Genomic DNA, 13,647 nt, shown 5'->3' with positions numbered 1-13,647 from the left:
ATTTCCCATCTAATGGGTGAGCAGGGTGGCCAGAAAGCTGTTCTGTTCCTGCGGTAACGACCCCTGACCTTTCTTTCCTCTGTCACCTGGCTGGATGGGGGAAATGGCTGGGAGATGTTGTACCCTCAGGGAGTCATTAAAACCAGACATGTGCATTAGCTTGCCATCGTCAGGACGGCCGCTCGGACAGAGCAGAGTGGAATGTCCAGTGAACTGTGTGTGTAGTAGAATGACAGCCAGTCATTGCAGACACACATACACACACACAAAATAGTATCTCAAAAGGAGAGCTGCCCAACGAGTTTTCTTAAGTGGTCAGCCATTTGTAACACACTAAACTGAACATTTCACCACCAGGAACAGCAGCACTGCACACAAACCTGTCCTGGATGGCACGCGTGCGTGTGTGTGTGTGTGTGTGTGTGTCTGTAGGGGTGTGTGCGCACACCTGAATTTACCATATTTTCTAGTTCCCACTCCTAAAACACTAGTGTAGGTCCCACTCCAACCACACTGGTGTAGTTCCCACTTTGAAGATATTGAAGATGTCTGTCAGGACATCTGCAAGCTGGTCTGCACATTCACTGAGCACACGACCCAGGATGTTGTCTGGTCCAGCAGCTTTCCGTGGGTTAACTCCACGCACCTGGTCATTTTGCGGAGGGATGGACTTTTCCGCTGCAACGTTGTTCTGTGCTTCAAACTGTGCATAGAAGTCATTCAGTGCATCTGGAAGGGTGGCATCACTGTCACAGGAAGGTGAAGTTTTCCTGTAGTTAGTAATGGCCTGAATGCCCTCCCACATGTGCCGTGTGTCACCAGTGTCTTTGAAGTGTCCATGGATCCTCTGTGTTGTGCACGCTTTGCTTCCCTGATCGCACGTGACAGTTTGGCTCTTGTTTTCCTGAGAGCCTCTCTGTCACCTGTTCTGAAGGCTGAGTCACGGGTCTTCAGTAGCATGCGCACCTCAGCAGGCATCCATGGCTTCTGGTTGGGGCGTGTGGAGATGGTCTTGGAGACAGTAACATCAATGCACTTGCTGATGTAGCCAGTCACTGATGCCGAGGTGGGGGCGGGGCTCCACCTGGTACGCACCGGAGATGTTTGTGTCAACTATATCCAGCGCATTCCCTCCTCTCGTGGCAAAGCTCACATGTTGATGGAATTTAGGCAGTACTGACTTGAGATTTGTGTGTTTGAAATCTAAGGCGACAATAAACAGTCCGTTTGGGTGTACTTTCTGCAGTTCACTAATCGCTCCATACAGCTCCTGGAGAGCCTCTCGTGTGTTTGCGCTGGGTGGAATGTACAACATGATTATAAACACGGAGGTGAATTCCCACGTTAAATAAAAAGGTCTGCATCTGACAATAACAAACTCCACCAGCAGTGAGCAGTACTTAATGACAAGCACAGAGTTTTTACACCAGGACTCATTGATATAAATGCATACTCCTCCGCCGCGTGTTTTGCCGGAGAGCGCATTGTCTCTATCGGCACGGATTGAGACTAATCCCTCCAGATGAATGGTGGCATCTGGAATACTGTCGCTGAGCCACGTTTCAGTAAAGACTAAAACACAGCAGTCTCTGAACTCTCACTGTGTAGTCTTAAACTCAAGAGTTTCAAGCACCAACTACCAGAACTACAGGTGAACTACAGAAGGCTAACCAAATGCCCGAAACCCAAAAACCTCCCTAACTACACACAACACACCAACACACTAATCACAACAACTGCTATACCAACAACACCTGCTACAGTAGCTGCATTGAGCAAAGCAAACACATCAACCACATAAACACGTCATAGGAACTACACATTAACTACAACCCCAGTAACCACACAAACACCAGTCATAAGAAATACACATTAACTATCAACCACCAATCAAACTAATCACACCAGCCTCACCAGCCACACTAATCACAATTACCACACTAACCCTGCTAATTCTATGCAGCCATCTTATTGACTCTCATTTCAGTATGTGTTCTGATGAATGTATGTTTGCTTTTCTAACAAAAGGCTCAGATTCTTCAGAGGCAGTTTAATGATGGGAGATTTGTGTGAGATTTTGTGTGTAATCTTCTTTGTTTGGTGTGTTTTCCTCTCTCTGAGTTGGTCTGCCACTCTGGGGCCTGTTTGGAGAGTATTTCATACCCACGTCATAAACAGGGAGGCAGGCGAGACGATCAGCATTGTGATTCCTCATAAGCAAACCCCATTATACTAAAGCTAATGGCTATAGTGGGAACTGATGGCAGGAAAGATGTGCGTCTAATATCAGACATATGACTGCTGAGTTTTAGTAGGAGGTTAACAGATGGAGATTTAGAAGTGCTGAGTGTTTTTTAAGAGCCCGTAGGGCACCGCGGGGACTCTCTAGATCCAGGCTCTGTCACATTTAGGATGGAATCTGAATTTATTGCCCTTTGCACTGCGAGTGCCTGTCTGCGTTTAAATGAAGCCACGTAGCATCAGACTGTGAGGTTGCATTGGGCTCTGAGAACAGTGTGTGATCAATATCAGATGTAGCTTTATTAGTCCTGAAGCTCACAGGGTAGTTTGATGAGAGCCATCATCTGCACAGGAGAGACATTCTGTAGTAAGAGAAACATTCTGTAGGAAGAGAGACATAGGGTGATCTGTAGGGTGATCTGGTGTGTTGACTTATGCTGCCAGTGTTTCCTGCACATCTACAGAGCACAACAATAATTCAGGCTTCTGGTGTATCTGCTCAGTGTTTTTAGATGCATGTTTTTTTGTATGCATACATCATCATTACTGTGGACTTTCACAGAGGCAGTTTGTAAGACTAATTAGGTTTTAAGCAACTGGTATTTGCTTTGGGGTGTTTCAGAAGTCGGCATGGTGACCATGGTCACCAGAAGGGTTTGGTGAACATTCTGTATAGCAGCGTAACCTGTATGCTACAGTTCACTCTGCACACTAGGGCAGGACATTTCGACAAAGTAGAACAAATACGAACCAAGTTGTGAACAGTACCTAAGGAAAGAGAGAGAAAGAAGTGTGGAAACGAAGAAATAACGGAGAATCCTCAGTACGATCATATTTCCAGCAGCTTTTGTTACTAACTGTTCCAGTGCTCAGTGACCAGAACACCATCACTTCTGTCCTGTACAGAAAATGATTCTCACTGACGCTCTCCATTTTCTTTCTCTCTCTCTCTCTCTCTCTCTCTCTCCCTCTCTTTCTCTCTCTCTCTCCCTCTCTCTCTCTCTCTCTCTCTCTCTCTCCCTCTCTTTCTCTCTCTCTCTCCCTCTCTCTCTCTCTCTCTCTCTCTCTCTCTCTCTCTCCCTCTCTCTCTCTCTCTCTCTCTCTCTCTCTCTCCCTCTCTTTCTCTCTCTCTCTCCCTCTCTCCCTCTCTCCCTCTCTCTCTCTCTCTCTCTCTCTCTCTCTCTCTCCCTCTCTCTCTCTCTCTCTCTCTCTCTCTCTCTCTCTCTCTCTCTCTCTCTCTCTCTCTCTCTCCCTCTCTCTCTCTCTCTCTCTCTCTCTCTCTCTCTCTCCCTCTCTTTCTCTCTCTCTCTCCCTCTCTCCCTCTCTCCCTCTCTCTCTCTCTCTCTCTCTCTCTCTCTCTCTCCCTCTCTTTCTCTCTCTCTCTCTCTCTCTCTCTCTCTCTCTCTCTCTCTCCCTCTCTCTCTTCACAATGCTTTCTATCCACTCTTTTCACATATGACTAGTAGGGCAAGTGCCAGTTCTTCTGGGTAATTTGAGTCCTGTGGAGTGGATGGTGGAGGTGATCAGTCCTGTCAGCTCTTGACCCCTTTTTGCATCGTCAGCCAAATAGTCCATGATGGATGATTCCACCTTCAAAACACAGACAGAGGGAGGGTGAAGAAGGTGAAGAATGGATGAGCAGAGAGACACCCAGTACTGAAGTGAGACACCCAGTACTGAAATGAGACACCCTGTATTGAAGAGAGACACCCCGTCCTGTAGGTTGCGTGGGGTCAAGGGGGGTCACGGGGTGCTGGAAATCAAAGTGTTTTTGGTTAGTAAAGCTTTGGTGAAGTATCAGGCCTGAAGCTCTGTGTATGAAACAGCTTTAGTGTGTTAGCAATGTGTATAAGAGGCGTGTGTGTGTGTGTGTGTGTGTGAGTGTGTGAGTGTGTGTGTGTGTGAACCATATTGCATTTGTGCATCTCTCTCGCTCCTGCTCCCTCTCTCTCTTATTCTCTCCCTCTCTGTCCCTCTCCCTCTTTCTCACACTCTCTCCCTCTCTCTCTCTCTCTCTCTCTCTCTCTCTCTCCTTCTCTCTCTCTGTCCACTCCACTTCATTCTCTTCTTTTTGAAAATATAGACAGAGATTAAACCAAATTTTCAGTGTCAAGAGAAGAGAAGAGACTACAAAACAGACATGACTTATGGAGGGTTATGGGAGTTATAGGGTGTAATGGGGGGTTATGGAAGGTTATAGAGGGATATGGAAGGTTAGGGGAGGTTATGGAGGGTTATAGAGAGTTATGGAGGGTTAAAGAGGGTTATAGAGGTTTATGAAGGGTTATGGAGGGTTATAGAGGGTTATGGGGGATACAGGGGGCTATGGAGGGTTATGGGAGGTTATGGAGGGTTATAGAGGGTTATGGAGGGTTAAGGAGCCATATGGGAGGTTATGGAGGGTTATGGAGGCATATGGGAGGTTATGGAGGGTTATGGAGGCATATGGGAGGTTATGGAGGGTTATAGAGTAGTTTCTGTTCTTGGTGATATTGCTTTTTGTTCTTGGTGATTGCTGTTGTAGGAATTCTGCATTTAACACTAACAGGATTGTTTTTCTGCAAACACTTTAAATACTTTTTTTAATGTTTGCAATTCTGTTGGTGATCATTGTGAACAACAAGACATGAATGAAAATATTTGACTGATGTTTGGTTTATTACTGCTTGTGTCAAATATAACTGTTGACACAGTTTAATTACATCTTCATTCTGGCATGTGCTAATTACCTTCATAATGAAACTTTAGGTGCCCCTCAGTTCTCTACTGATGAACTGAGAAAGACATCCTGTGTCCTTCTGATCAGCTGTAATTCTGGATCTGTTTAGGACAGTGGTCTCCTTATTCATGAGTTATAGCTGAAACTGGAACAAGCAGTGACTCTCTAATTGTGAAATGACGTCTCTAAAGATAAAGTCTCTCACTAATACACACACATATGCACACACACACATGCACATGCACACACACGCACATGCACACACGTATGCAAACAAGAGAACACATTGCACATACATACATGTACACACACACACACATATGAACACATACAAACACACACATTCACACATATGAACACACATTAACATACACACATGAACACACACACACAAACACATACAAACACATACAAACACATGAACACACACACACACACACACACACAAACACATACAAACACATACAAACACATGAACACACACACACACACACACACACATTAACATACACACATGAACACACACACACACACACACACAAATACACACTAGCGTCATTTCAGGCACCAGATTCCTCTTGGGCCCATCAAATTTATGTTTGGTGGAGAATGCAGTCATCCCAATCCTCGGACCCAACACAACGATCCCAGATATCACAATCCTACTGCACCTGCCCCACCTCCCAGAGAGAGACTGAGTGAAAGGCAGAGCATGAATGATGGAGAGATGGGGGGGGGGGGACAGCGAGTAAAAGAAAATAGACAGTAAGATGAGAGAGAAGGAGGAATAGTTGAGAAAGATATGTGGAATGCAGAGAGGGGAAAATGAGAGGGTTGCAAATGCATGAGAAGAAAAATATTTTTGTGAGTCAGAAATAGAGGTTTAATACATCATGCTGGGAGTTGTGGGTAATGGGAAATGAGGAGGCACGTGTGTGTGCATGCACATTTAGGGTGGGTGTGTTAGTGCTTGTGTGTTCATATTTTGGGTGGGAGTGTTAGTGCTTGTGTATTCGTATTTTTGTCTTTGTGTGGGTGATTGTTTTTGTGTGGATGTGGGTGTTTTCATATGTCTATGTTTGCATGGTTGTATGTATGTGTGTGCTTACATTAGTATGTGTGTTTTTAAGTGTGTCTGTGTGTGTTGTGGGGGGTTGTGTGTCTCTGTTTACATAAGAATGTGTGTTTGGACGGGTGTGTATGTTTGCATGATTATGTGTGTGCTTGTGTGTGTGCATATTGTGTTTCTGCTGTCTTACCGACATCTCTTTATCTCATTAGTGCTAATTGCCTGTGTTGCTTTGTGCACAATGTTTGGTGTAAGAACATTGATTGTGTAAGAATGTAGTGCTTGTGTAGGAACAGAGTGTTTGGTACAAGAACAAAGAAGTTTGGTAACTTCCTGAAGGTTCAGCTTAACCTCGACATTCCTGAAGGTTCAGGTTAACCTTGACATTCCTGAAGGTTCAGGTTAACCTCGACACTCCTGAAGGTTCAGGTTAACCTCGACACTCCTGAGAGTTAACCTCAATACTCCTGAGAGTTAACCTCAATACTCCTGAAGGTTCAGGTTAACCTCAACACTCCTGAGAGTTAACCTCAACACTCCTGAAGGGTCAGGTTAACCTCAAAACTCCTGAGAGTTAACCTGAACATTCCTGAAGGTTCAGGTTAACCTCAACACTCTTGAGCATTAACCTCAACAATCCTGAAGGTTCAGGTTAACCTCAAGACTCTTGAGCATTAACCTCAACACTCCTGAAGGTTCAGGTTAACCTCAAGACTCCTGAGAGTTAACATCAATACTCCTGAAAGTTAACCTCAACACGACTGAGAGTTAACCTCAACATTCCTGAAGGTTCAGGTTAACCTCAACACTCTTGAGCGTTAACCTCAACAATCCTGAAGGTTCAGGTTAACTTCAAAACTTCTGAGATTTAACCTCAACACTCCTGAAGGTTCAGGTTAACCTCAAAACTCCTGAAGGTTCAGGTTAACCTCAAAACTCTTGAGAGTAACCCCAACACTCCTGAAGGTTCAGGTTAATCTCAACACTCCCAAGAGTTAACCTCAACACTCCTGAAGGTTCAGGTTAATCTCGACACTCCCAAGAGTTAACCTCAACACTCCCGAGAGTTAACCTCAACAGTCCTGAGAGTTAACCTCAACACTCCTGAAGGTTCAGGTTAATCCGAACACTTGTGAAGGTTCAGGTTAACTGCAACACTCCTGAGAGTTAACTTCAACACTTCTAAGAGTTAACCTCAACAATCCTGAAGGTTCAGGTTAACCTCAATACTCTTGAGCATTAACCTCAACACTCCTAAAGGTTCAAGTTAACCTCAACACTCCTAATACTCCTGAAAGGTAACCTCAATACTCCTGAGAGTTAACCTCAACATTCCTGAAGGTTCAGGTTAACCTCAACACTCCTGAAGGTTCAGGTTAACCGCAACACTCCTGAGAGTTAACCTCAACACTCCTGAAGGTCCAGGTTAATCTCAATACTCCTGAAGGTTCAGGTTAATCCCAACACTTGTGAAGGTTCAGGTTAACTGCAACACTCCTGAGAGTTAACTTCAACACTTCTAAGAGTTAACCTCAACAGTCCTGAAGGTTCAGGTTAACCTCAACACTCTTGAGCATTAACCTCAACACTCCTAAAGGTTCAAGTTAACCTCAACACTCCTAATACTCCTGAAAGGTAACCTCAATACTCCTGAGAATTAACCTCAACATTCTTGAAGGTTCAGGTTAACCTCAACACTCCTGAAGGTTCAGGTTAACCGCAACACTCCTGAGAGTTAACATCAGTACTCCTGAAAGTTAACCTCAATACTCCTGAGAGTTAACCTCAACACTTCTGAAGGTTCAGGTTAACCTCAACACTCCTGAGAGTGAACCTCAACACTCCTGAAGGATCAGGTTAACCTCAAAACTCCTGAGAGTTAACCTCAACATTCCTGAAGCTTCAGGTTAACCTCAACACTCTTGAGAGTTAACATCAATACTCCTGAAAGTTAACCTCAATACTCCTGAGAGTTAACCTCAACACTCCTGAAGGTTCAGATTAATCTCAACACTCGTGAAGGTTCAGGTTAACTGCAACACTCCTGAAAGTTCAGGTTAACCTCAACACTCTCGAGAGTTAACCTCAACACTCTTGAGAGTTAACCGCAACACTCCTGAAGGTTCAGGTTAACCTCAAAACTCATGAGAGTTAACCTCAACACTCCTGAAGGTTCAGGTTAACCTCAACACTCCCAAGAGTTAACCTCAACACTCCTGAATGTTCAGGTTAACCTCAACACTCCTGAAGGTTCAGGTTAATCTCAATACTCCTGAAGGTTCAGGTTAACTGCAACACTCCTGAGAGTTAACCTCCACACTCCTGCCCAGGTGCTTTGAGTCCTCCTGCTCTGTGTAGTCTTAACAATACAGGATTAGAGGTTTTATTAAGCAGACACACAGAAGATCAATTAAATAAAAACACCTGATTAATTGAAGTACACCTGATTAAACAAAAGACCTGTTTAAATGACTGGAATCACGCGATTAAACGAAAAAGACCTGATTAAATGAAGAACACCTGATTAAATAAAAAGCACCTGATTAAACAAAGAATATCTGATTCAACAAAAAACACCTTATTAAACGACTGGAATCACCTGATTAAATGAAAAACACCTGATTAAACAAAAAACACCTGATTAAACAACTGGAATCACCTGTTAGTGATTTTAGTGGTTGTGAGTGGATCCACATTCTGAGGTCACCTCGTCCCAGTAGACATGCAGAAATAATCACACATATAGAAGCTTGTGTGAGGGGAGATGATCCACTCCATGTTTTATGATCCATGAAGTATATGGAAGAACAAAAGCATTTACAGGACAATGGCAAAACTACCCGAGATATTCAGTGCATGAACCTTAAATGCCCTCAGGATACACACACATGCACACATACGCACTCACACACACACACATACACACACACACACACACACACACACACACGCACTCACACAGATTCTCATCTCACACCTTGTGTCCTCTCAATGACCCTTCACAGTATTAGTGAGGTATGACTGCAACGCTATGTGTGTGTGTGTGTGTGTGTGTGTGTGTGTGTGTGTGTGTGTGTGTGTGTGTGTGTGTGTGGCTACGTGTGTGTGTACGTGTGCGTGTACATGTGTGTGTATAGTTGTGTGGATGTGTGTGTGTGTAGGTGTGGGTGATTTTCCCACAGCTAAATGTTAGCACCCTGTATTTCCCAGTAAGATCATACAGATACCATCAGGGTAACAGATTCCCATGAAAGAGCAGAGGGCAAAGATGCAGGGAGAAATGGATGCAGAGAGAAAGAATATTTGACATGAATAAGAAAAGAGGTGGAGCAAAGGAAGAAAAGAGAGAGAGATGCGTGTGATAAACAGCAGATGGATGATGATGGCAGTGTGTGTGTGAGACCTGCTTTAAAGATGTGAGGAAACCTTAACTGAACATGTTCTATATAACTGCAGGGGAATTTCGGTTAGTGTAGTTAACCTTCCTAAAGTCAGACATTATCACCTTAGCCAGAAACAGTGCAGGTGCCTCCAGCCCCAGTCCCGGCCCCAGTCAGGCATCTCTCCTGGCCCCACCCACAGAACCGCCCAGTCCCGCCCCCTTAACCAGACCCCCCCCCCCCCCCCGATCTGTCCCTCAATCAGTCCCACCATTTCCTCCTCTCTGTTTGTTGTTTTTTTACCCACTGAAATAGATAACGTTGGTATAATACACAAAGTCTATAAATTCAGAAACCATTACATAGAACATTCAACTACCATACACACATCAGAAACAATTCAGAGACCTCAAATCATTCAGAGATCTCATCTCTCTCTCTGTCTCTCCTGCAGGTTTCTCCTACGTGTGACGAGGTATTGGTCAATGGGAAGGAGATGAGAGGGCGTGTCTCTCTGCAGGTGAATTTTACATACTTGTATCTGAGCAGCCAATTAGAACTCACCGTCTGGGTGCCACGGTTACCGCTCCAGATTGACGTCTCGGATGTGGAGCTGAGCCAGGTCAAAGGCTGGAGAGTCCCAATAACCACCAACAAGAGGTATGTTTGTTGTATGTGTGTGTGTATGTGTGTGTGTGTGTGTGTGTGTGTGTATTAGGGTGATAATTCCTCTCACATTGTTATTCTGGTGTGTGCAAACATCCTTGCACAAATATTACACATAAAATAATTGAGGAAATAATGGGTCCACAGACACCCCACACAGTTCTCATTGGAGAGAGAAAGACATTGTGTGCGAAACTTGTTTGCGCATGTTAGCATGTGTGAGCTTATGTGTGTGTGTGAGTGTACGTGTGTGTTTTAGCATGTGGGAGAGTATAAGTGTGTGTTAGCATGTGTAAGGTTACGTGTGTGTGAGTGTACGTGTGTGTTAGCGTGTGTGAGAGTATGTGTGTGTGTTTGCATGTGTGAGCTTAGGTGTGTGTGAGTGTATGTGTGTGTTAGCATGTGTGAGAGTATGTGTGTTAGCTTGTGTGAGAGTATGTGTGTGTTAGCATGTGTGAGAGTATGTGTGTGTGTGAGTGTACATGCGTGTTAGCGTGTGTGAGTATGTGTGTGTTAGCATGTGTGAGAGTATGTGTGTGTTAGCATGTGTGAGAGTATGTGTTTGTGAGTGTACGTGTGTGTTAGCATGTGTGAGAGTATGTGTGTGTATTAGCATGTGTGAGCTTATGTGTGTGTGTGTGTGTGTGAGTGTTCATGTGTGTTAGCGTGTGTGAGTATGTGTGTGTTACCATGTCTGAGAGTATGTGTGTGTTAACATGTGTGAGAGTATTGTGTGTTAGCGTGTGTGTGAGTATGTGTGTGTTGGCATGTGTGAGCTTACTTGTGTGAGTGTACGTGTGTGTTAGTGTGTGTGAGAGTATGTGTGTGTGTGTTAGCATGTGTGAGCTTATGTGTGTGTGTGTGTGTGTACATGTGTGTTAGCGTGTGTATGTGTGTGTTAGCATGTGTGAGCTTACGTGTGTGTGAGAGTAGTGTGTTAGCGTGTGTATGTGTGTTAGCATGTGTGAGAGTATGTATGTGTTAGCATGTGTGAGCTTACGCGTGTGTGAGTGTACGTGTGTGTTAGCATGTGGGAGAATATGTGTGTGTGTTAGCATGTGTAAGCTTACGTGTGTGAGTGTACGTGTGTATTAGCATGTATGAGTGTATGTGAGTGCTAGCGTGTGTGAGCGTACAAGTGTGACAGTACGTGTGAGTGTATGTGTGTGAGCGTACGTGTGAGAGTACGTGTTTGTGCTAGCGTGTGTGAGAGTATGTGTGTGTGTTAGCGTGTGCGAGCGTATGTGTTTGTTAGTATGTGTGAGCATATGTGTGTGTTAGTGTGTGTGAGCATGCATGTGTGTGCTAGCGTTTGTGTGTGTGTGTTAGCACGTGTGAGAGTATGTGGGTTGGCGGGTGTGGGCATATGTTTATAATCACATTATTGTCTCACACAAATACACCCACACGCTCATATACATATACACACATACACATGCACGTACCCTTATACAAATACACACACACTGATATACACATACACATATACAGACACACACATGCACGCATGCATGCACACTTACACATACACATGCTCACACACACACTTATACAAATACAAACACACACATGCTCACACACACTTACACACACATGCTCACACACACACACACACACACACACACATACTTACAGACACACGGCCTGCATCTGCTCCAGCCAGAATCTGTACTTAAAGACTCATCAGGAAAAACAGGAATTAACACAAACATCCCCCAACATTTAACGGCAACCAACTAAAGCCTTCATTATTTACACAATCAATAAGCCATCAATCAAATGCCAGTGGCCAGTGCTCTGAGTTTCTGTGTGTATGTGTGTTGTTCATGTGTGAGTGATGTTCCTGTGTGTATTGTTCTTCTGTGTGTGTGTTCCCCTGGCTTCAGATTCGGTGCTTAATTCTGTTTATAAATGAAATCCAACTTTAGCCCATGAAGAAACTCAAAAGTCTCAGGAGTTCTGTGCGTGCGATGTGTAGTTTAGTTTCTCCTGGGACTGTGTTCATATTGGCCCCACATGGGCCCACTTCTGGATGTGGGTCTCATTAGGACAGGTCTGAAAGGGGTTTAGGGGTTTGCTTTGTGTAACTGTGTGTGTTTATATCGTGGACACAACTTCCAAGTGGTTTTGGGATTCAGTCCATCTGGGATTAAATGTGATTTCAGCAAATATTAAGTCATTAAGTTGTGCCCCTCCCTCTCCCTCTCTAGACCAACGCGGGAGAGTGAGGATGACGATGATGATGATCGCAGGGGCAAAGGCTGTACGCTGCAGTATCAGTACGCGCTCGTGCGTGTGCTCACACATTTTGTGGCAGAGCTGACGGAACCTGGGGGAGAGCTTGTGCACATGCTTGGATCTGATTGGTCAGCTGACATCACAGAGCTGGTGTTGGACTTCCTGAAGGTGGAGGAGGAGAGAATCGCACAACTTGTGGAAGGAAGGGTTCTGATGGGGAAAGACCTGGGCATCACCACTATACAGGTATATAAACACACACACACACACGTGCACGCACACACATCCACACACACACAAACACGCACGTATGCACACACACACACACACACACACACACAAATGCAAGCACGTACACACATGCACGTACACACACATATGCATGCATACAGACACACGTACACACACATGCATGCACGCACACACAGACACACACACAAACACACACACACACACACACACATGCATGCACACGCACACACACACACACACGCGCATGCACGCACATACACACAAACACGCACACACACAGACACACACGCACACATGGATGCGTGCCCACACACACACATGCACGCATGCACAAACAGACACACAGAAACAAACACACACACACACACACACAAATATATGCACGCCCACACATGCATACACACACAAATACACACTCAGTCCCACATATCTGGTACAAAGAAATAGCACATATACAAGTGGTGTTCTGTGGTGTTTAGTGTATTGGCAGTAATCCCTCTTATTGAACTCATATCAGACAGATCAGGAATAAACAGACAACAGCCGTGTGTGTCCTGCATTCGTGAGACGCGTCCTCGTGAGGGACACTGGAGTGTGTTTAGTGTGAATGTGATTATCAGCGTTTGAGCACAAAGCCCTGATTAGAAGAGCACAGCAGGTGAGAGGCAGCACGGTGGGGGCTCACCTGCACAGGTGTTACCCAGGTAACCAGAGGAAATCTTCATGTTAAGGCACTGGAATCTTAGATATATGTCAGCAAGAAGACACACACACACACACACACACACAAATTCTCACTTGCTTAAATGAGCTTGTGTGAAATGCTGTTTGCGTGTGTGTGTGTGCATGTGTGTGTGTGTGTGTGGGTGTGTGTATGTGTGTATGCATGCATGAGTGGGCATGCATAGCTATGTGTGTGTACATGTGTTTGAATGCGTGATTGTGCATTGTTGTATGTGCATATATGCATGCGTGGGTGTGCCTTTTTCTGTGTGTGTGTGTGTGTGTGTGTGTGTGTGTGTGTGTGTGTCCCACTGGGAGCTCAATATGACGTGCTGTGCTACTACATCTTTTATTTCGAC

The 13,647-nt window shown here is 44.7% G+C and overlaps 1 protein-coding gene across 1 annotated transcript in view; it reads left to right on the top strand.

The window, feature by feature from the left end:
- si:dkey-215k6.1 (transmembrane protein 132C) overlaps positions 1-13,647 on the top strand; it is a 163,688-nt gene that overhangs the window by 143,265 nt on the left and 6,776 nt on the right. Inside the window, exons 6-7 of the mRNA XM_035530293.1 lie at positions 9,864-10,069; positions 12,286-12,559. Of these exons, the coding sequence (XP_035386186.1) occupies positions 9,864-10,069; positions 12,286-12,559 (480 nt within the window). The remainder of the gene's footprint in view (positions 1-9,863; positions 10,070-12,285; positions 12,560-13,647) is intronic.

Source organism: Electrophorus electricus, chromosome 9 (assembly GCF_013358815.1).
Source record: "Electrophorus electricus isolate fEleEle1 chromosome 9, fEleEle1.pri, whole genome shotgun sequence".
Classification (NCBI taxonomy): domain Eukaryota; kingdom Metazoa; phylum Chordata; class Actinopteri; order Gymnotiformes; family Gymnotidae; genus Electrophorus; species Electrophorus electricus.
This window is presented reverse-complemented; position numbering and strand designations above follow the sequence as displayed.